The sequence below is a fragment of the Cynoglossus semilaevis genome, chromosome 1, assembly GCF_000523025.1.
Source record: "Cynoglossus semilaevis isolate Cse_v1.0 chromosome 1, Cse_v1.0, whole genome shotgun sequence".
NCBI lineage: Eukaryota > Metazoa > Chordata > Actinopteri > Pleuronectiformes > Cynoglossidae > Cynoglossus > Cynoglossus semilaevis.
The window spans coordinates 8,170,923-8,193,759 of NC_024307.1; the positions used below are offsets into that span (position 1 = coordinate 8,170,923).

The 22,837-nt window shown below is 40.9% G+C and overlaps 3 protein-coding genes across 4 annotated transcripts in view; 1 reads left to right on the plus strand and 2 right to left on the minus strand.

Moving 5' to 3' along the window:
• fancm (FA complementation group M) overlaps nt 1–9,788 on the plus strand; it is a 31,483-nt gene extending 21,695 nt beyond the window's left edge. The window contains exons 14-24 of the mRNA XM_008308840.3: nt 2,568–4,350; nt 4,947–5,035; nt 5,590–5,655; nt 5,759–5,878; nt 6,744–6,891; nt 6,990–7,093; nt 7,162–7,616; nt 7,695–7,785; nt 8,463–8,817; nt 8,966–9,260; nt 9,350–9,788. Of these exons, the coding sequence (XP_008307062.1) occupies nt 2,568–4,350; nt 4,947–5,035; nt 5,590–5,655; nt 5,759–5,878; nt 6,744–6,891; nt 6,990–7,093; nt 7,162–7,616; nt 7,695–7,785; nt 8,463–8,817; nt 8,966–9,260; nt 9,350–9,476 (3,633 nt within the window). The 3' untranslated portion in view covers nt 9,477–9,788. The remainder of the gene's footprint in view (nt 1–2,567; nt 4,351–4,946; nt 5,036–5,589; nt 5,656–5,758; nt 5,879–6,743; nt 6,892–6,989; nt 7,094–7,161; nt 7,617–7,694; nt 7,786–8,462; nt 8,818–8,965; nt 9,261–9,349) is intronic.
• Nucleotides 9,789–12,195: 2,407 nt separating this feature from the next.
• Nucleotides 12,196–17,990, minus strand: slc25a29l (solute carrier family 25 member 29-like). The gene is made up of 4 exons (XM_008308818.3): nt 17,382–17,990; nt 15,751–15,794; nt 14,045–14,128; nt 12,196–13,075 (listed from the first exon to the last, which is right to left on the minus strand). Exons 1-4 carry the CDS (start codon nt 17,413–17,415, stop codon nt 12,305–12,307), a joined length of 933 nt encoding a protein of 310 aa, XP_008307040.1. The 5' UTR covers nt 17,416–17,990; the 3' UTR covers nt 12,196–12,304.
• A 482-nt stretch (nt 17,991–18,472) lies between these two features.
• On the minus strand, nt 18,473–22,717 carry wars1 (tryptophanyl-tRNA synthetase 1). Of its 2 annotated transcripts, none has more exons than XM_008308806.3 (11): nt 22,566–22,717; nt 22,141–22,262; nt 21,459–21,672; nt 21,251–21,359; nt 20,975–21,094; nt 20,715–20,897; nt 20,313–20,413; nt 19,718–19,830; nt 19,457–19,630; nt 19,225–19,365; nt 18,473–19,084 (listed from the first exon to the last, which is right to left on the minus strand). In XM_008308806.3, the coding sequence occupies exons 2-11, from the start codon at nt 22,246–22,248 to the stop codon at nt 18,926–18,928; spliced, it is 1,422 nt and encodes a 473-aa protein (XP_008307028.1). In that variant the 5' UTR covers nt 22,249–22,262; nt 22,566–22,717; the 3' UTR covers nt 18,473–18,925. The 2 variants fall into 2 exon arrangements, with proteins under 2 accessions (XP_008307028.1, XP_016894894.1); XM_017039405.2 differs by having other exon boundaries at nt 22,141–22,258; nt 22,566–22,637.
• Nucleotides 22,718–22,837: the final 120 nt, after the last annotated feature.

Consider the following 22,837-nt stretch of genomic DNA (forward strand, 5'->3'; position numbering starts at 1 on the left):
TCTCTAAGTATTTATGAAGAACATCTTAGTGAGTTATAATTTCATCTAGAAAAAAAATTCAAAAGTAGCATAAAGGTTAGTCAAAGTAAACTATAAAATAAATCGTATCTTCACAGAAACATTAAAGGTTAGTCAAAGTAAACTATAAAATAGATCTTCACAGAAACATTCTAAAAAGGCGAAAATTGCTAAATTAGAGACAACAGAGAAGTAGCATCCCTTAGCCACAGTCTTTAATCTAATGTTTACAATTAAAACTTTCTCTTTAACAATTCAGAGTAGTCTGGTCCCCGTCTTATCTAATGTTTGTTTGAATCGTGAACAGTTTACACTGATTCAAACAAACATTAGATAATCTTTGATCAATCAGTGGATCAAAGAACAAAGGAGTGATAATGCTTTACAAACACTTTCAAAGAACGTTGAATAAAATGACCTCCAAACCACACTGACCTTATTGGACACGTTGACCTATTAAAACAAACCCCACACCAGTGCTGTTACTGGCAGTTTCTCAGCCACCAGTGACAATGCTAATGCTACAGCCTAGTGCCGTTCGAGGGGCTCAAGGCTTCATAAGGATGTCGGAAACACGGAGAGGAAAAACAAACTCTGATCATCGTAATAATGTGAACCTCCAGGTCAGGCGGTTTGTACAGATGGGAAATGGGAGTTCGTGCTGTGACCTGTTTTGGAAACAGACTCATGCAGACGGATTAAAACTCGATGAGATCTTTTATCCTCCCCCGCCCCCTATATTTGTTCATGAGCTTCAAATTAAAAAGGGAATGTTCTAATGTAATAAGATAATCACTGGGAAGAATGTGTTCTCTCTCTCTCTCTCTCTCTTACTCTCTCTCTCTCTGACTGAAATGTATTAAATCTGCAAATATTTAAAAAAATACAGACCCCAAATCAGAAACACTCAGTACCAAATTATTCTATTTTCTGTTTTGGTAAGACCAGGAAGTGCCTGAAGACTTTTTTTGTTGTGAAAAACCTGGCTTAGACATCCTGTAATTAAAAGATTAAACATCTTCATTCCTTAATTGATTAGAAAGTAGAAGCAATTCATCAACAGTGAACTTTCAAGTGTTTGAGGTCTGAAAGCTTCAAAGTGCTGAATGTGGAGCTGTAATGGAGTGGAGGAGCGCCGTGTGCCCCTGCAGCTGCCTGGATTTAATTTGTTCCGACAGTCGTGTCACGGCTCAAGCTGCGATAAAAAAAACCCCCGTCAGTGAACCACATGACAGGCTGGTTACAGATGAGAAACCTGACGATCAGGATCATGGCTACAGCTGAGCAGCCTGATGAAGCTGAGCTCAGGTTTATCATTGTTTCCTCCTTCACTTTGACACCACACCTTCATTTTGAGGTCATTGGAAGTGCTTGTGTCACCTGGAAATCCACTACACGCTCACCGACTCATTCAGAAAGCTAAATTTGTTAAACAAAAGAAATAATTAAACAATAATCAGTTCATGAGGTCACACGGTGGAGGAGAGGTTACTTCTCTTGCCTTTCAACAAGACGATCGCCAGTTCACTGGTTTCCATCCCAGGTCTTTTCATCTGGAGTTGCGTGAATTTAACACTTGTTTTTGCCATTTAAAAAATGACATAAAATGCCCTGATTCAAAGAGTTGTATTGTACAGTGTCATATAATATGGTTTCGTACTGTGTCATTGCATCTCCTAATGTATTGTGCGATATCATATGATTGTACCGTATCTTATCATACAGTACTGTATCGTAGTGCATCATACCATGTCCATCTTATTTTCCCCATTAGGAAATTATATTTTGCACAATCGTCCTAATTTAGCAAATACCAGGGCACGCTGTCGAATAAATCCACACATTTAACAGTCCCATACACACATATATATATATATATATATATATATATACATATATACATATATGTATATATATACATATATGTGTATATATATATACACATATATACATATACATATATATACACATATATGTATATATGTATATATATTTATATATACATACATATATTTATATTATATAATATTCAAAGAAGAAACATAAATAATAGGAACCTTAAAAAGGATGTCCGAACCAGCCATGAATGAATACATATATATATATATACATACATATATATATACATACATATATATATACATACATATATATATACACATACATATATATATACATACATATATATATACACATACATATATATATACATACATATATATATACATACATATATATATATATATATATACATATATACATATATGTATATATATACATATATGTATATATGTATATATATATATATATATATATATATGTATTCATTCATGGCTGGTTCGGACATCCTTTTTAAGGTTCCTATTATTTATGTTTCTTCTTTAAATAAAACCGATGATGGGGGAAAAGGACCTTTCACAGGTGTGGAGCTGCTGTGTGACGTCCTCTGAGGTCCACTGGACGTCTTCAACCTTGCGTTTCCTGCTGTGTTCTTTCAGTTTTTTCTCTAACACAAGTCCTTCTCCTTTGTGTTTCCTGTTTGTGTTCAGGGTGAGTGCTCCTACGAAGAGCAGCTTCGTCCTCACACACACAAAAATGATGTTGTTGGTCACGTGACGAACAGACAGAAGAGCAAAGACAGGCGCACCGGGACAGCAAATAAAAAGACCAAAGTGTCTCCTCATCTGGAATATATACATGAGGGAGAAGAAGGAGAGAAAACCCAAGAATCAGAATTCATGTGTGCTGCAGCTCTGACAAAAACAACACGGTCAAGTCGTCAGGAGACAGGAGAACTAGAAGACTTCACAGATGATCCAGGCCTCCGGGACTTCTCCAGTCCTCATCCCATCAATGACCGCCTTGTAGCTGACATGGATGATGACGCCTGTGTCGTCCTCAATTCAGACTCTGCTGTGACTGAGCCCCTACATTCAGAGAGGAGGGCGAAGACTGCAGCAGAGGAAGACCTCGAACTGCAGGCCATGTTTTTTCTTCCCTCGTGGGACAATGTACCTTGTCCTCCGTCCCTTGGTGAACCTCTGCCGGGAGGATCTGAGAAGCTGAAGGTCATTCTGGCCAATGTGGAGGAGCTTCTGTCTCGATCTCCTCAGCCACTGACTGACGACCTGGGGTCAGACTTGGCTCCTCCTCCTTCTAATCAGGTGATCGAGGTTCCATTTAACGTCAGCTTTACTTTGGATCTAGACGACGACGATGACGAAGTAGACGATGGCTCACCAAGGGTGGACTCACCTCCAACTCCACTGGAGGAAAATGACAAATTGGAGGCCAAGAGTCCCAGCTGGGATGATGTTTTTGAAGACGAAGAAGAAAACAATGATCATCATAGGAGGGATGAAGACCTGGAGATGGACTCGAAGGAGGGAAACGCTCATGAAGAAGCTGATAAAAGTAGGAAAATAAGTGTTGATGACTTCAAGAACGAGGATGAAGATGGTTTGGACTTTGACCGTCAGTCGAGTGAGAGCATGGATCTGTTCGGAGACGACGAAGCCTTCCTGCAGATGACCATACCTAACATCTCCACCCCTGGCCTCACACCCAGGAGTTCCCCCGGTGGCAAAGGTGGCAGTGAATACGTGTCCAACATGTCGTATGTAGAAAGTCACACCACCGGCCCACGCAGTGAGACAGCTGCAGAAGACACACACACTTTAAACACAGCACAAACGGCCTGCGCGACGCACACACACCCCGATGTCACCAGAGCTAACGCTAACACCACACACACGGGAGCGATCGGTGAACCTTCATCACCTCCCACAATGCAACGCAACTCTGAGTCGTTTGACAATTCTAAGGACTTCTTCTCAGTCAACTTTGACCTGGGTTATTCACTGGAGGAGGAGGAGGACGAGGAGGACGAGGACGAGGAGGAGGAGGAGGAGGAGGGCGAGGAGGAGGAGGGAGCAGATGTGGAGGCTGCTCCTGCTCCTCAGGCTGCAGTGCCGTCACCTGCCTCACCCGTGTCTCTGCGGGTCACCTCCAACTTCTCCACTCCTTTGAACAGAAACACCAGCAGCAGCAGAACGTCCATGCAGCACCTTGGTTCTCATTCGTCTTTGACCAGGACGTGGACAGAGCGGAGGGGTGGACAGATGTCTCCTTTTCAGAGCCCGACGACTAAGAGCCAAGCTCTGCCGTCTCCCATCGTGACGACGACGCCGAGGTTCAAGTTCAAGTCTGGTCCAAACACACCGGTATCACTCAGCTGTTCAAAACTGAAGCCGAGGCCTGGAGGAGCTGACGACACCAGGGGAGGGTCAGGGGTGAGGAGCATGACCTGGGACAAAACAAGTCCTCGTCCAGGTTTGAAACCACGATTTCATTTTACCCTGATTATAGTGCTGTTCATCTTGGACAATCATGTTTTTTTTTTTTGTTTTTTTTAATGTTTTCATTTGAAAATGTTTGAGCACAACTTTAATTAATGACATAAAATACATTTAGTATAGTTCCAGTCAGTACTTGATGTTGTACTTAAGAGCAGTAGCTTAAGGGTCGTGAGAACATGTTGGCTCCGCTTTGACCTCTGTCTGACCTTTGTAGCCATTCATTAGACTAAGAGCCACAGACAACAGCACTGCCTGAGATCTAGCATGAAAAACCATCTCAAGGTTTCGAATTGTTTGATGCTGTCATTGATTGATATTTAATGGGCAGTGGTGGCTTAGTGGTTGAGGAAACGGACTTGGGTCAGGAAGGCTATAGGTTCGAGTCCACCAGCTGCCAAGTTACCACTGAGGTGCTCGGCGCATGGCACCGACCCCACGGGTTGATGGGTTAAAAGCAGAGGTCACAATGACAAGTAGTTCACAAAAAGAAAGTGCCAGACAGGTTGATCTTTAACTAACTCTACAAAACCACAACTGTGTTGATACAACTTCCTGTCTGACTTTCCTCAGTGAGATGCATCAGTGACAGTGAAGACGACATTGTGCTTCCTAGAAGAAGAAATCAGAATGTGCTCAACCCCCTGAGATCTCCAGATGTGGTGAGTGGCGGCCACGGTGGCCAATGTTGGTAGAACACCGGCCTCTACAGCAAGGAGATCACCGGTTGATCTCTGTGTGGAGTTTGTGCGTGGGTTCTGTTCCACAGCCCAAAGACATGCCTGATAGGGAGAAGGTAAACCGGACATGATCAACCATAGGTGTGAATGTGAATGGTCCCTGTATGTGATCCTGTGACGTACTGGAAGCCTGAAAGATAGATGAATAGATGGATAATTCACATCCATCTCTGAACCCACTGAACATGTCCAGCGATAAACGACTGTAAAATAGAAAAAAAAAAACCCATAAAAAAGAAGTTTGAAAGAGATGACGCAGGTTGCTGCCGTCAATCACTTCCAAAGCTGCATGTGGTCGTCATGGCAACCAGTCGGCCGCATTTAGGAGAGCCATAGGAGCTCCAGAGGTATCTTAGAAAAACAGATCCAGTCTTCTAAGAAGAGCTTCTTGTCAGCACCAAGAACACAGTGGGAAGACAGGAATTGAATTCACGTGGTGATTTGTATGAAAATGTCATATATTTAATTTTTCACAGTCCAAGATGAGTGACGTAGACTCTCCCCTGGTGGTGAACAGAAAACGTCCGGCTCCGCTGAACACAGTGAGGCTTTTTCATTTGCACTTTATTTAATAGCCATCACTGGTTCTTCTGATTCCATTTCCCTTCTAATAATTATAATAATTATATCTTCACACCCTCACAGTCCGGGGAAACCGAGGCCGAAGGTGTTTCTGACGATGATTTCCAGGACGAGATTGTTCCCAGACTCAAACCTGCAGCACAGAGAGCTGAGAGGAAACGGGGGCCACAGAGCAGAGCCAAGGTTTGTAGAGCAGCAGACGGTTATGTGTGAAGGTGAGATGACAGGATCTGACACCCTCTCACCCTGTCAAGATGTCTATCAGAATTACTCTACTCTTACTATGTATGTATACATATATATTAATATATGTATATATATATATATAAATATATATATATATATACATATATTAATATATGTATGTATATATATGGTATAAGTATGTTTTTGTGTATACGTATACATATGTATGCATATATGAATATATATACAAAGTCAAAGTCAAAGTCAAATTTATTTATATAGCCCACATTTACAAAATACAGTTTGTCACATGGGGCTTCACAGGGTTGGTAACATCCTCTGTCCTTAGACCGTCAGCCAGGGTAAGGAAAAACTACCGAATATACCGATACACACACAACATCCACATTTTTTTTGTACCAAATATCTACTAAACTGTAACATCAATGCCGAAGTACTCGATGTAAAAAAAAAAAAAGTAGTAAAAACCCTTTTTTTTTTTTAGGCTATTTTTATTGTAAAGCCTAGAAAAACAGGCCAAAGTTCAGGTCGGGTGTATTGAAAATTATTGAAGGTTTTCAGGGAATAACAATATTTTACGGAAACTTTAATATTATACAAACACTGACATTAATTTCATCTGTGACCTGTTCGTTCACACTGAAACATAACGCTGTAAACCAGCGGTTGTTAAACGTCTTACACTGAAAATATTTGCCTCTCCATGTACTACCAGTTTGAGCAATACCAAAATACAGCAACACTGAGTATTAAGAAGGTAACTGTACGACAAAATGTCTGACTGTTCCGTGGAAATACCTGCAGAATAGAAAGTGATTTTTTTAATAATCCTCCTCATCAGGGCAGGTGTCAGTTCCTGGACAACGAAGCAGAGCTGTCGGAGGAGGACGGAGCAGACGTTTCCTCTGATGAGGAGGACGGTGATGATCAGAACCAGTCTCTGGAAGGATTTGTGGACGACAACACACACTTCTCTCAGGCACTGAATGGTGCACGACCATTTTTTGTCCATTAATTATGAAAATCTTAAACGCATTCAGAAACTTTTTTTTTACCCAGTCTTCTTGTTTGTTCTCCCGCGTGTCAGACTCAGAGATGCGTGGTGTTTACCTGAAGTCTGTGAGAAGCCCTGTGGTCTGTGGCAGGTTCAAAATGTCCTACAGGAACCGTCACATGGACGTCTTCTCTCAGGTAGGCACCGGGTTTTTTTCCTTTTCTTCCCAGTCCTCAAACTCCAACAACCTGTCCTCCAAACACAGGTGCCTGAGATGGACGAAACGTACGCCGAGGATAGTTTTGTGGTGAGCAGCGAGGTGGAGGAGGTCGGTAGCAGTGAGGACGAGACTGAAGACGTGGAACTGATGCCCGAGGCCTCTTATATTGACGGGCGAAGGCAGTACGCCACTAGGAGGCGAGTCTTCCTGCACAAGGTCAGAGCAGGAGCAAAGTCTTCATCAGAACAGAGAGCTGAGGTGAAGGCAAAACATACCAGGATCATACGAGTGAATGACTCCAGTGAGGAGGAAAAAAGTGACGTGGAGGACGAGAGAAGTTCGGAAAGGGTGAAGTGTGATGGAGCGCGGCCTGAGCCCTGCAGGATGCAGCCAGAAACGTCTTCATCTTCTCTCTCCAGGACCTCAACCGTATCATCCAGGGTGTCACTGCTGAGTAAAGCACAGAGGAGTTTGACGGCTGAAGAAGACAAGAAAGAAAGGTAAACACACCCTGATTTACTGTGGCTACACAGACTACGAGTAACTAAATTCTGGTGTATTTTTATGTTGTCCTGCAGATGTCGCCAGAGGTTAGAAAATCAATATCTTCTGTCTGATGAGCTGGACTTTGTTGAGCCACTGAGCAAATCGTCTACAAGTCAGGCCAAGGTAACGAGCGGTAAAAATATAAAAATAAGTGCTTAAAAAAACCCTAAACGGATATACAGTACAAGTCTAAACTCTGTTATCAGCTAAACTTTAGCTAAAAAGAAAATATTGCTATCTATATACCTAGCTTACTAGCCAGTCAGCTTTTGTTCATGGTATCTGACAAGTAATTATTTCGGTAATTAGTAATTAGTTCGGTAGCCCGCAAAACATAACTAGCATTCGTTAGCTTAGCAATGGGTTGGACAATGACTTTTTTTTAAGAGCTGGAATGGCTGTATAAAGTCAACTCAGAATATTTTTTTAATTTACAAAAAAAATAAAAAATTCAACCTGATGATATTACTGTGATAATAAGGAGAATGGTAATCTATTTATAAAAATATTGTTTTTATTGTTGTAATAAGGAGAATGGTAATCTATTTATACAAATATTGTTTGTAAAAATACAACTGGCGTACATTATCTGGAGATTAGCCTTCATGCGTCATGATAGATATTACCCTATTATCAAGAATAGACAAGAAAGTGACATCAGCCTTAATGTAGCAGGGGTTAGGATGTAGATAAATAAGTGAGGTGTCATGAAAAGAGACAGAAGTAGTACTTCAACAACAAATACCAACGAACAACACTATACTTTCTCCATTATATCCTCTCTCCGTCTCTGTCTTTAGACACCAACCTCCACCTCCTCAGCACCTCAGACCCAGAGGTCGGTCTGTCCCGATGTGTCCGTCAGTGAGTCCTCTGCTCCACCAGCCCCTGTCTGCATCCTGGTGGACAGTCGCTGCATCAGCGCCGGCGTGGATCTGATGACCAGCCTGCGTCAGCGCCACGCAGCCACCGTCCAAGTCTGCTCTCTGGACGGCAACTACTTTATTGTCAGCAATCGCATGGCAGTGGCGAGGCACAGTCAGTCAGATCTGGCCGCAGTGCAAAACAGGAAGCAGCTGGTGGAAAGAGGGAAAAGACTACAGGGGCTGTTTGAACGGGTTTGCTTCTTAGTGGAGAAGGACCGAAGCAAGCCAGGTCAGTCTGGGGGAGAGGGTGGGGTTTACTTAGTTAGACTCACGTATTAGTGTCGGAAAAAAAAACTGCTTCATGTTGTATACAAGTTTGTATAACAAACGATATTTATGGCATAAAACTGATGGTTTTTTAAAATATCCGCACTCAGGTGAGATTTCACGACTGTTCCAACGATCCCGATATTACGACAGCACCTTAGCGGGCTTGGTTAGGACAGGAGTTCGATTGCTTTGGAGCGATGGTGAAGAGGACAGTGCCCACCTCCTGGTAGACCTGGCCAGGCTGGAGCAGCGTAAAGGTCAGGGCATCTGCGCACCGCTGGAGGTCAAAGGGCAGCACAGCGAGCAGGCTCTGCAGATGTACCTGAACCTGCCCTCGGTCAGCTACGTTCACGCTCTGAACCTGAGCCACAACTTCAGGTCCATTTCACATTTCTTCAACAGGTAAAAGAAGACACTTCAGGTGGTTTTTTATTTTATTTTTTTCTTCACCTTACGTCTTCATCTTTGTTTGTTTTGTTTTTGTCCTGAAGTCCGGTTGAGGCCATACAGAAAGGAGGCTGCATGAGTTCATCCAGAGCTGAGGAGATTTACCGCTTCTTACACTACTCCTGCGACACCTCCCTCATGACAGCAGCACATTCAGGGAAAACCAGTTAGCAGCTCTCCGTCCTTAGTTTGTTTTATTTCTTTTCTGTCTCCACACTGACCAGAAGGTCAGAGTATCTGGTTTTTTGTTGTTTTTTTTTGCTCATTAAAAAAAACTGTACCGTAGCAAACAGGACAGGACAGGAAATGCTACATACAACACATGAAAGTATTTGTTTTACAGCACTTTATGATGGAATTTCAGTTGGTTGTAATCATGACTTGTTTAATTCAAGAGACTTGAATAATTTATGGTTTTGTCCTGAATAATGAACCACTCAGTGTATGTCAGTTCATCTTGAATAAAGTCTTATTTTTGTATAACGTCATTTTCTTATTGCTCCGACTATAGTTAAGTTGGAAGCTAAGAACTTATTGTTCCTGTGAAATATGTTCATTATTTGTATATTCTAACGAGTTAACGTTCATTTACCAACTGGCAAATGTTCAGCTAAACTGTAGCTATTTCTGACATACAGTATCAATTCTCCATCTTTGTTATATTTTGTGGAAACTATTTTCTCTTGAGTTTTGTACAGTTAATTTCTCAGCTTACTTTTAGCCTTTTTCAGATGGATGTGCATACATTACCAAAGTGAACTGAAAAGGTAAGAATGACTGCTCCTACACACCTGCATTAAGGTCTTTCATTACCTAGTATTGCATTATTTCCCTTAAGTATTTCACATTTTGAGTATTTTGAAAGACAGAAAAACTATTGTGACATTGTGTAATAAGAAAACATGTTTTGGAATGTATGAGAGAAAAGGTTTTTTATTTCACTTTTTCAGAACTACAGAAAAGTTCTCAGTGAGGACGGGCTGCACTGGTACAAAAACAGGTACAGAACACAAAGGCACTGTAAGAGATTTGAAGCAGTTAAAACAACAACGCCAACAACCGTTTATAATCTGCCGGAAAAGACGAGCCACTCTCTCTATATACACATCATACAGTTTGTTACTAAACATAAATACACGAGTCAGTTCAACCCCCAACCAAATGACACCTTCTTATTTAAAAGATGAACATGACTAAATGTATGGTGTCTGCAGTTTTAGACTAGCAGCAGTTGTTTACATGTGCAGCACAAAGAAACACTTCAGGCGTTTGAGTGTCCAGTAGGTTTGATTGATTGTAACTAATCATCACTTTTGATTATATTTTAAACCCGACATGTGCAAAAGCATCTGGTTTACTAGCGCAAATGTTAGTTCACACAGAGGTGGCAGCACTGACCAACATGTAACTTCTGTCCAATCGTGGGACTCACACAGACAAGTGTAGAGAGGATTGGACATGCCACAGGTCACAACTCTGAAAAACCTCCTAGGCAGAGGACAGACGCAGTATTGGGTACAGCCGGTCCAACAGCGCCCTCCTCTGGACAGTATTGAAGTGCTCTACATCCGGTAACAGTCATTACTTCAAGGTGCACTTTTAAATAAGTCCACATTCTCAGTAGGTCAACACTGTAACAGGTACTTTACACTGGTGATAACATACAGAATAGAACAGGTATTGTTTGTGAAGTAACAAATATGACTTACAGGAACTTAACCGTACGTTTAGGTTTCACATCATAAGGTGCTCTTTTGGATGCTTAATTCCAAAAACTTCAAGATCACGAACTGCATCAATGCTTTTGTTTCCTCCGAGAACGTTAAGTTACAAACTTCTCAAGCGACGATAACAGACAATCCACCGGTGATACTGCGACAGCTCAACAATCAGAGAAAAGAGCCGTACCCTAACACTACACACCATTACTTTAACCATATACACAGTTGGGACTTCAGAAAATGAATACAACCATATCTACATCAATGTACATGTGTATTTATAATGCGTTCTTTGCTGTTACCATGACGACAATAGGCCCTTCACACCAAAATAGAACATTAAAAGAAAGATTGACCTCAACATAAAGACCTCAGAATGACCAATGCTTTTAAAATCTATATAAATGTTCATTGATTAGAGTTTTTTTTCTTTAGAAATGTAAACTGTTTAAAATATATGTACATGTGATTGGGAGCTTCTCACTAGTCAGGGGACATTTTGTTTTTAGTCAAAGTGAGGGCAGGATTGGCATTGCAAAAAAAAAACAACTGGCTAGGGTCCCAGTCAGGTTTGAAATCAGAGCAAAGTCATTGAAGAAAAGCTTGAGTCCAAGTCGCCTAAGAAAGATTTAAGTTTTGTTTTGGTTCAAGTCCCCTAGCGTTTAAAATCAAAGCTGGTCATAAACGTTTTAAATAAGGCCTAGCAAATTAGTAGTTCAAGTCGACTCCTCATCAAGTTCCCACAGTTTACGCTGCGACTTGTGTTACCGGGGAAAAAAAACAATATTAACCAAACCTTAGTCAATCAAGAAATTTGGAGTAAAGTTTCTTTTTCCTCCAACAAGCCTGGACCCTGTGAGGTATCGTTAGAGTGTGAACTGATTTGTGAGCTAACTACGTTTGTTTACCCTTGATAGTGTCACACTCAAAATTTTACATCATCTAAAAATCTGTTGAAACCAGTCTGTTACTGTAGTTGTGCAGTAGCCTCAGTTCTAGTCACCAATATTAAAGCCGACCCTCGAGTTCTACAATACAACACTGATTATAACTTGTTATCTAAACACAGCTAAACTATTTTTAAGTACTTTTAAGTAAAACTTTAAAATTAAAACATAACTAGACTTAATAATGAGAGACTATATTTACAAGTCTATATNTATATATATATATATATTATTTAAATAATATTGGTCACTGAAGCCAACAGAACAGACCTGCGACGAGCTTCAAGTTTTGCTGTGAATTTGACAGATGTGCTGCAGATGGCAGGGATGTTCACAGGCTGGTGGGCTGCGTCTGCGGCTGCAGGGGCTGCAGCTGCACAGGTTTGGGCTCCGAGTCCTGGAGGCTGCACTCTTCTCCCTGGCGCATGTATATCAGAAACAGAGTCACTGTGGCAAAAGTGGTAGCATTCACCGGAAAAGCTCGGAGCAGAGTGGACGTCAGTCCACGCGTGAAGACCCTCCACCCTTCTTTATTCACGCTCTGTCTGACGCAGTCTATAATGCTGCTGTACTGGTTGACGCCTCCGACCCCATCTGCCTGCAGACGCGACTTGATCACGTCCACCGGGTAAGTGGAGAGCCACGAGACAATGCCCGACATTCCACCCGCAAACAGCAGCTTTGGGATCATGTAGGGGTCTTCGGGCTCGCAGCCCAGGGAACGCGTTAACACGTCATAAGTGAGGAAATAAAACCCAAAACCAGGGGTCTCTCGCAGCAGCGTGGTCACCATGCCCCGGTTGATGCCACGGATGCCCTCCCTGTTGTAGATTCTCACCAGACAGTCCAGAGAGTTCTTGTACAGCTTCCTTTTAGACTTCTTCTCTCCTGTTCCCTGCATCTGCATGCGTGTTTTGGCTAACTCCATCGGGCAACAGATGACACACTGAATGGCTCCGGCAGAAGCGCCAGCAAGGAACTGATTGAGTGGTGTGTCACGGCCAAGCATACGCATGGCATTTCCCTGGACACCGAACACGATGGCATTGATGAAAGTCAATCCCATCATTGGAGAACCGATGCCTTTGTACAGACCCAGTGTCTACAGACACAGAGATAAGAGATGAGTGAATAAAGGGTGCATTCGTCATTAGAGCCAGAATGAAGTCAACAAAGGAGGAGGATTTTTAATTCAATTTTAAAATGACGCAAATAACATTTGAGAGGTGAGAGTAAAAATACAAAACAAAAATCACCATGATTAAACCATGGCTACACTGTGATCAATCTGATGACAAATTCTAATTGATTGACAGACACTAGGAAATACATGACTGATGTTTTTGGTCCAATGAACATCAATGAGTCTTCTTTGATTAACCAGAGGAAGTACCCAGTTTTGGTCAGAGAACATACTTACCTAGTAACTTAGTATAAAGTTTTGGTCAGAGAACATACTTACCTAATGCAGCATGTTCATAGTATAGAAATACTTTGTAGTTTCTTATGAAACAATAATAAAATGGTAGTAACAGATACAGTATTTTTGCTCAGTGGTGAAGTATACAATGTAATACTCTATGAGTAAAGGTTCACCAACCCTTCTCATACTCCGGTCAGCCCAGAGGGCAGTGCGTCCAAATCTTTTTATAGCTCACACAGGAATAAAGCCTTCACTGGAACTGGGGAAGGACTCCAACACCTCCCCTTTTTTCTCCCCAACTTCCCATGTTAGGAACGCTGGGCTGACAGGACAGTAACTGGACACTGATTGAAGTAATACACTGACCATGCTCTTTTTTTCTTCTTTTTTTTAGCTTTAATGGCCATCCACTGCCACCTAGAGGAAGAAAATTTACGTCCAGTTGCCTAACATAACTTTTAAACTTGACCTGGATGACTGAGACTCTTCATAGACATTGGATAATTTTACACAGCACACCTAATGATCTGCCACAGCACAGTGGTTAGGAATCACCACTCTAGACTGGCACATTGGGAAGCACATGGTGAAAGCGGAGCATTCAGTTCCAACGCAACCACAGAAATGTTACAGACGTCACGTGCTTACCGACTCTTGGCGAACAATGGACTGGAAGCAGTGAAAGGTTCCACGGTAAAGGGGTTTGTCCACATTTTGAACTTGAAGCCTCACCTATGGACAACAGACCTCGTGTTAGGCGTGCATCAGGGAGTGATCAGACCACAAAGGAAAACAACTACAAACCACAAACTAAGAGATTTTACAAAGGGGAAACAGAAAGGCAACAGTGTTCTGACATAAGTTTTATTTTTCAAGGTTAAGGGGAATGCTTAAGGGGATGCAACATGAGGAAAAAAAAAAGGTCAAAATAACACATTTACATTTTTTTCTTCTGCTTTATTTTTATAGCTCAAGACAGGACATTGGGTGAGAGAAAGAAAGACCTTGACCATACTCACTAGGTCACATTTCCGTGGAGAGGTTGTTTATTTCTCCCTCTCATCTACAACACAGTGACACTGTTGCTGTTAAAGACAGCTTCCCCCCTGGGCCCCAAACAAACACCAGCTCAGGCAGAAATGACATTGAGAGCAACGTAAACAAGAGCAAACAACCAAAGCAATCACTGTCCCTGTGTACACGTGTGTGTGTGTGTCTATAGAACAGAGTCTGTACTGTATGGAGTTTGAAGCATGCAAGTAAAATTACTGAGAATAATCCAATTTTAATTTAGAAGATTCGACCTTATAACCCTTTAACAAAACCCTTTTTCAGTTAGTTAATCGTGGTGTTAATAATACATTTAGAATAGAGATGCACCAATGACAATCTAGATTCTGCTCCTATGACGTTTTCTTCCTAATGAATTCGAAATGAACTGGTTTGGTTTCTTGAAGACACTAAACCTCTTCACCTAAGAAGCTGTTATTTAGCCTCCTGGCTGGAAACCTCAGAGAGAGTCACTGCTGTAAAACTAAGCAGGTGTCCACAAGCTTGTAGACTCTAGGTCCAGGTGTGAAAAGGGGGGTTGGATTAGAGGTGGAATGGTTTCAGAAAACCAAGTCAGTCCAGTTGGCTACTTCTCCGCTTTTTAGCACAGAATGACAAGATACTGATTTTTACAAAACCAATAAGTTTTTCTACTGTAGAAGACAAGAAACTTTGCACTAACCATCAGTTAATACTGATTTTAGCACAGAATGACAAGATACTGATAATCTAGACGAACCATTTATGTTTTATTGACATTTTCTTTCCTCTAAGAAGGATTGGATTTTTACAAAACCAATATTAACCATCAGTTAATACTGAAAGCTGAAATCTTTTGAGATTTCCTTTGCTACCACACTGTGCATCTAGATAGTGATGTCCACCATTTTACAGATAGTCTGGATAAACTGGGTTGAAAAAATGGGTATGGTCATGAAACCGATAACGAAAGATTTTCTTGGTGCATCTCTATTTTTAATGCCAAAGAAGCTAAAGATAGATGCAAACATAAGTTCAGCTGAAGACACAGGAGCTCATATTAACATATTGTAACAGAAAACATCCCCCCTGTCCCCCCAACAGAACTGTCGTAGCTACAGTAACTAAACGACGTGCTCATTGTGTCCCTGCTGAAGGATGACTGTGCAACTAAAAAGGTTATGTAACATGCATATTCCGGCTGCCAATGGGAGTTAAATACTGAACATTTTTCTTGCAACGGTCACACACACACACTCACAGCACTTGTATCATGTTACTGCCTTCCACAAGTGAGCAGTCGAGGGAATTAAAGAGACACCCACCTTCACGGTGTCAAATGGATGTCCAACCAGAACACCAGCAGCACCTTAAATTAAGACACAAAACAAGGAAGTCATTATAAATAGGGTAGGTTTTCAGTAAACGTGTCAAGTTATTAGTAACATCTGCAGCACATTACAGTGTAACTGACCGAGGTTGTTAACTATCAATGTCTTACCCCCCCCCCCATCGTGACATTTTAGTCACAATGCACGTGTAAAACAGGACTAATGTGATGCAAAGGAAAGATGGAAGAGAGCTTGAATATGTGACATGTTGATCTTATAGGTTCACTGAACTAGAGCTAGTAAGAAAAAAAACTCAACAGAGACTTAGGTCTAAAAGTTCTAGCATGCCACTCTTCTCTAGAAGGCTACGTGAAATGGAATGCATTTGCATTGAATTGTATTGGTCTTGCACATCAGTGCAGGTCTGCAACCTTGTCCACGACCTGACCACATAGGCACACGTATCTCTCTGGGCCTTAACTGATTAACCGCAAGCGCTGGGCAAGTTCGTACATTGTGTGTACTTTTAAATCCATGTTTGTGAAATGCAGGGAGCACTGTGAGCTCGCATTGCTATTTCAAGGTTGATGTAAACAATGACAGTTGTGAAAGAGAAGGAATTATCTCTTTGGCATGGGCAGCAAAGAATACACTGGATTTTAACTTGGAGCTTTTTTTAATTTTAGAAATCATTGTGTTGAATCTAACTTAATCATTTCAAATGCAATGAGATGGTTGTTTTAAAGCCAAAGAAAGGGGGAGGACTTGGAAAAATAATACAGAATATGTAGGAACAACTATTTTACAGTGGTGATATAAAGGTACATTTAGATAGTCTTCAAAATTACAGTTAGAAATTGATCGAAATGATGTAATATAAAATATATATACAAAAATTGAATTAATACTTTTTTGAATGCACCGTAATGCTCAGACAGATTTCGTTGGTATTGATCACATTAAGTGGACTCAATTTTTGAGTGTTTTGCACTGTATGTAACAGAATGTAAAACAGGGTATCTACAAATATGAGTTCTATCTCATGTGTCCTCAGAGTGCTAATTCTATAATTTTCCCCAAATTTTTTTTTCTTCTTCTTATTCTTATATTGTACATTTTGTGGGCCATAATTCTGAAGTTAAATTAAGAATTACATTTTGAGATTAAACTCAAAAGATAATTAGAAAAGTCCTTACCCTGTGGAAAGACAAAACAGCTGAGACAATTTCCAGCGGTCAAGAATAAGGCAAACAGGAAGAACAGGAACACTTGAACTCATTCAACTTTAGAAATTCCTGTTTCTCCTTTCCGTTTTACATAAATATCAAACAATGGCCAAAATTATGGGTTTAATTACATTTTCATATTTATTGTTCCATGTCTGCTTGGAATGCACGGGTATTTGCTTGTATCTATAATGCAACAAATACTACTTCCCGTGTAAGTCAGAGCATGTTTACACGTATTTACATTCACGGTTTTAAATGCGGTCATGACACGTTTTCTGTTTAAAAATACCACAACGCCAGAAGAATCCTCCCAGTTGTACTCAATGGAAAATTACAGGCGGCTGCTTATGCTAATACAACCTGTTAACTTGGAAGCTAACGTGGCTAACCACTTACCTCCTAAACAGCCCGCAGCGAAGTCCAATGCCATTCCCCTAAAGAAACCCTAAATCGGCTAAAACTCCTCAACCACACACGGCAGTAGAAAACAAACAAATCACCTTCTCTCCAGAGGCTGTCTGACTGTAATTATTTACAAACTCGGCTAAATCTTTAGCCGAACTCGTGCCTCTCCTTTGGTTGAACTAGCTGCTGATGCTAAGCTAATAGAAGACGGGTTTTTCTAAGGCAAGTGCAGGTGAACGAACTTAAACACGAAGCTTTGAATGCTTGGATGAAATTATGATACAAGAAACTATGCTGCTGATGTGGCCGCGCTCTCTCGGTCCCACCTTTCTATTTCTGTAGGCGCAGAAGAGGGGGCGGGGGCTGGGAGGGAAAAAGAAGAAGCATGCTTGGCCTTTTTAAGGCGCTCCAATCCGGGGACATGTAGGAAGACAACTCCCAGCGCCTGCTGTCCGCCCCTTACAGTCATTGGCTACAATGGAGGCAGCTAATGGTCGATCCTCTCCAACGTCAAAACCAACAGTGTTATCATGTGTGCCTGACTGTCCAAGTGTGGACGTGTGTACTGTAATTAGGTCCGAGCTGGGTTGTATTGGAGTCACCACTGTTTCTGAAGTCTATAGTCAACAGAGAAAAGTCACAGTGAGTCACCAGAGTCACCAGTGTGACCCAAGCAAAGTTAGGGTGAGGCCAGAATCTCAAGTCTTAGTCACTCAGTCAGAAGAAAGGGCTGTGATGTTTAATTCTTGTCCATGAAGCCTGAGTTTGAGTCTCAGTGACAAAACAAAACCTCAAGTCAGGCCAAGTTCTAGTCAACAAGTTAAAAGAAAAGTCTGTAAAGTTCTATTTTTAAAAAGACATTTGCATTCCAGTGACTTAAACTTTAAATTACATCTAATTAAACTATTTGGATTTGATTTTTGATCTGGACACGTTATTTAGTATTCAACAATGTGGTTTCAGGTATTTCATTATGTGGAGTAAAAATCATAAATCTGTTTTCATATTATTTTTTATTCATGATTGTTTTGGGGTGCTCTTCTCCCCCCTCCGCCCTCCAAATCATTTCCAGAAACAACAACTTTTCACTGTTGAAGTGTAGTTTTAATGTTATCCAGGCCATGGTGAATGAAGAGATTTACCTACATTGATATTTGTTTTTCCTCCTGGTGTAGACAGATAAGAACATGATTTTACTACATAACCACCTTCCAAAGCATGACTTCTAAACCATCATTCTGTACCGTGGGTGTGTAGCTGAGTTACACAGATTTCATCGGTGCCATTAAAACACCTTTCTCTTCCGCTAGTGGGCTGATTCTCGAGCACAGAGAGGGAATTACTACAGTATTAGAGCAGGACTGATAATTCAATCATTCAAACGTTTACATTAGAGACATGTATTTTTGGGTGAAGCTTTGATGTTTAGTTTAGCATGTCCAGCGATTCTCTCCAGTTAATGAGTAAACAATTGATTGTTCTTCATATGAATTCCCCTTTGAAAAACAACAAAGACTTGGATTGGTTCAAGCAGGCTAGTGTTTAAAATTCAAAGGTCTGGGAGTCATGAACTGCTTCACTATTTCGTCCGTGACTTGTTTGCGTCTCTCTTGGTGCTGGGCGATCATGGGCTGCAGAGTCTCAATCAGAAGCTTCTTCAGCTCTCCGGTGAGAAGAGCTCCACTCGTGTAGTCCTGTGGGAGGACAGAGGATAGGATTAGTAGAATCTACAACATAGGAGGAGTTCAGGGAAAGATGGAGTTTTATATACCAAGAACAGGGAACACAAAAGAAAGAAAAAGAAGTGATACGTTGTTGTTTTTCACATTCTCACCTGTCTAATCTTCTCCAGCTGTTCATCATCTTCCAGGAAGAAAGTCAGATACATGAAGGAGACGTCGACGTCTGCGTTTCCACCATATTTCCTGTGCTCTTCCACTGTGTCTTTGCCTCCAGAAAAGGCGTGTTTGTTGACCTGTGAGTCAACGTTTAAGAATTTGCGTTCACTCCTTCAGCAAACACAGGGCTGATTTATCTGTTTGACTACTAACCACTGACAGCGTTACCTTGTTTTTGATTTGCTTGGGCGAGTCGGTGAGGAAAATGGAGGAATTGGCGTCACTGGCGCTCATTTTGGTCTGCGCCCCCTGCAGGGCAGGAAAGAAAGTGGAGTGCAGCAGGGCTGGTTTGGGATAACCGATTCTTGGAGCAACGTCACGGGTCATCCTGAAGTATGGGTCCTGTGTGAGGAGGGGAGTTTCAGCAGCAGGTAACTATAAATACTACTGTAAAATGCAGTCTGCATATTGCTGCAGTATTGTCCTGACCTGGTCAATAGCACAGGGGATGAGACACTGGATGTCCTTTCTGCTTCCAAAAATATGTGGGAATGAGTTGCTAAAAGATGGGGCGGCCTGGATCGCTGGGAAGCTGATTTTTCCTTCAGGGATAAGATGAAATAGATCATTAAGTTGGATTAAACATTTTAAAGTACTGCAAGAGTTGAGGACAAAATTGTGTACACAATTTTTCTTTGTGGAAAAACCATCACAGTTGAAGGTTTAACTGTGACCTCAAATTAACTCTAGACATTTTCTGTGAGTATTTACCTATTTTGACGTAAACTTTAAAATAGGTAAATAAACCAACAAGTGAGCAGTGTCAATTCTGACTACATTGGTATTTATTTAAAAAGCTTCTCATATTCCTCCTTCAGTCATAGCTCCCTCCAACCTCTCAACATTTTTAGTTAAAAATGCACTGAAACGTCACTAATTAGAACATTTTTAGTTAAAAATGCACTGAAATGTCAATTAAGAATCAAATCATGACAGGCTTATAATTTTGTCTCGAACAGTAAGTTTGATTGATTGATTTTGAACTTTGTTTTTTTAGAAACTGCATCCTTTGGAATTTTCTTACCAATGCAGTCGCTGTCTGTGAAGCCAAAGATGCCCTTGACCTGGTTAAATGTAACATGTTTCTGCACCTTAACCACATTTCTGTAGAAATCCGGGCATGCACTGTGGAAAACAAACAGGAAATTAGAATTTGAATCAACTTTCTGTGCTTATTCAGGTAAACAATGAGAGAGAGGACACTTTGTTGTTGATGTATATATTGCTACACACAATTAACTTTGTCCATGCCACAAAATGTATTAGCTTGTTACCAGGACCACACACTAACACTTTGACAACAACTTGAGGATTTAGGACATTTGTCATTGTAATTCTCTTGTCTGTGAATCTGAGTTGGTTAACTGTAGCAGTTGGAGCCGCCGATATGGAAATGTTAGATGGAGGAAATTTGGTTGTTATTTACCCCATGTAGTCAAGGTCTGAGAAAATAAAGGTCTTGTTGACATCGAAGCCACAGGCAATTATGTCCCTGGCATTTTCTACAGCAAAGCTGTGACACTGTTCCACTGTTAGATCCTTCCACAGATACTTTTCATCATCAGTCAACTGGACCACCAGGGGTATGTCAAACACATCCTGTAGCCACCTGAAAAAAAGAGGAAATAGTTGAAAGAAAGTGATAAAATGTTGACTCAGTGCGTACATCAGAATAAGGAGACTCACTTGGTGAAGATAAAGGGAATTAGATGACCAACATGCATGGAATCAGAGGACGGACCTCTGCCAGTGTAGAGGTAGAAGGGCTTTTGCTTCTCATATGAATCCAGCACCTGGTGCATATCTCTGCAAAAAATGTATAAGTCTCAAAAGTGATGTTTCAAACATTTGGTGCATATCTCTGCAAAAAATGTATACGTCTCAAAAGTGATGTTTCAAACACTATACTGCTGCTGCTGCTGCTGCTGCTGCAAAAAGGCTCAAATGTCTTTAAAGATTAACCTGTGTGAGAAGAAGATTCCTCGTCTTAGGAAGCGGTGAGGTTTCTGTCCCGAGACTTTTTCTATTCTGTCCACCAGGTCCTTGTCAACTTTATTGCTGCCAAACCTCACTACAGAAAGACATGACACAGAGTGGGTAATTCTGCTCAAACATCCCATAAATTACCCCAGGGTTATTATACTGTAAAAACACACTGTGTTAGCCTTACCTATGAGTTTATCATAATCAACCCCCTTGGCATTTGAAGTGCAAACATTCCACGGATCAACTGTGTCTTCACCATCAGCACCATCTGCTACGGGACCATTATCAGAGCTGGTGATTTCTGTAGGTGGGCAGCCTGCTTTGTAATCCTGACCTGTAATCTGTTTGTAGTCAACTTTCAACTTTAGCAGCAACTGGACAGCAGCATCGACGTCAGCCTGGGGAACACAAACACTGATATTAGATCAATCAAAAAAGAAAATCTTTCCTTAGAACCAGTTCATCAAATTCAAATACTGTTTAGACATAAATTGAGACAATCTAAAATTTCTTAAGATGGTTTTAATGTTCATCTGTCACCTGGCAAAACAGATATCTGTGTCAGGAAACAGAATCCTTTGAGCAAAAATTGTTCTCTCTCTCTCTTCTTTGTAATTTTTTTTTCAGTCTCAAATTATATTAAACAGTTACTATCCAAAAAGGTCAGGAAACAGAATCCTTTGAGCAAAATTTGTTCTCTCTCTCTCTTCTTTGTCATTTTCTTTTCAGTCTCAAATTATATTAAACATTTACTATCCAAAAAAAGAAGTACTGCTGTAGTTTTCCTGGTTTGTTTACTGTGGCCTTGATGACAACAACCCACTAAAGTGCATTATGATTTCAAAATATCATTTTCAAGAACTTACTTTCTCAGCTTTGTCTGTTTTTAAGGCTCTGACTTTGTCCCCTTGCTGTGTTAACTTTTCATACAGCTCCATTGGACCGTTCCCTCTGTCTCCCTGACAGTCTGTCATGTTCTTCTCACTGGCTGAAACACAGGATCAAAACAATGAGATCAATAGTAAACCAACATTTTTCATTTATACAAAATATGTACTGGATACAATCTATAAAGTCAACACGGAGCAGCGATATCAGGCCTATACTGTAAATGCTTACACTGCTTTACAACATTGCCATATGTGAACACGAGAGCCTGACTGGCTAATATCCGTCTCATGTTGAAGCTTATCTCTTAGCGACAGATGCTGTTGTAAATGCGTTCCAAATTATACTCCAAAACAGTGTAAACCTGTCACAGTGAAATAGATTAAGAAATAAATAGGTATACCTTTCGATACTCCTCACACAGCTGACTGACAGCTTGCATCAGCCTGAGCGACGTAGTGTTCCGAATCTATTCTTCCCCAGCAACCTTGGTTCCACAACAGTTCCGCTATCTTTTAACAAAACACATATAACATAAAACAATATATCCATTAATATCACCAATATACATTGTTTAAAACGCTTCTTTCGATTTTAAATATAAACTTAATATAACATGAGCAAAATGATCCAATTTAATAAAACACAGAGCGGAAAAGCGCAATAGTGCTCGTA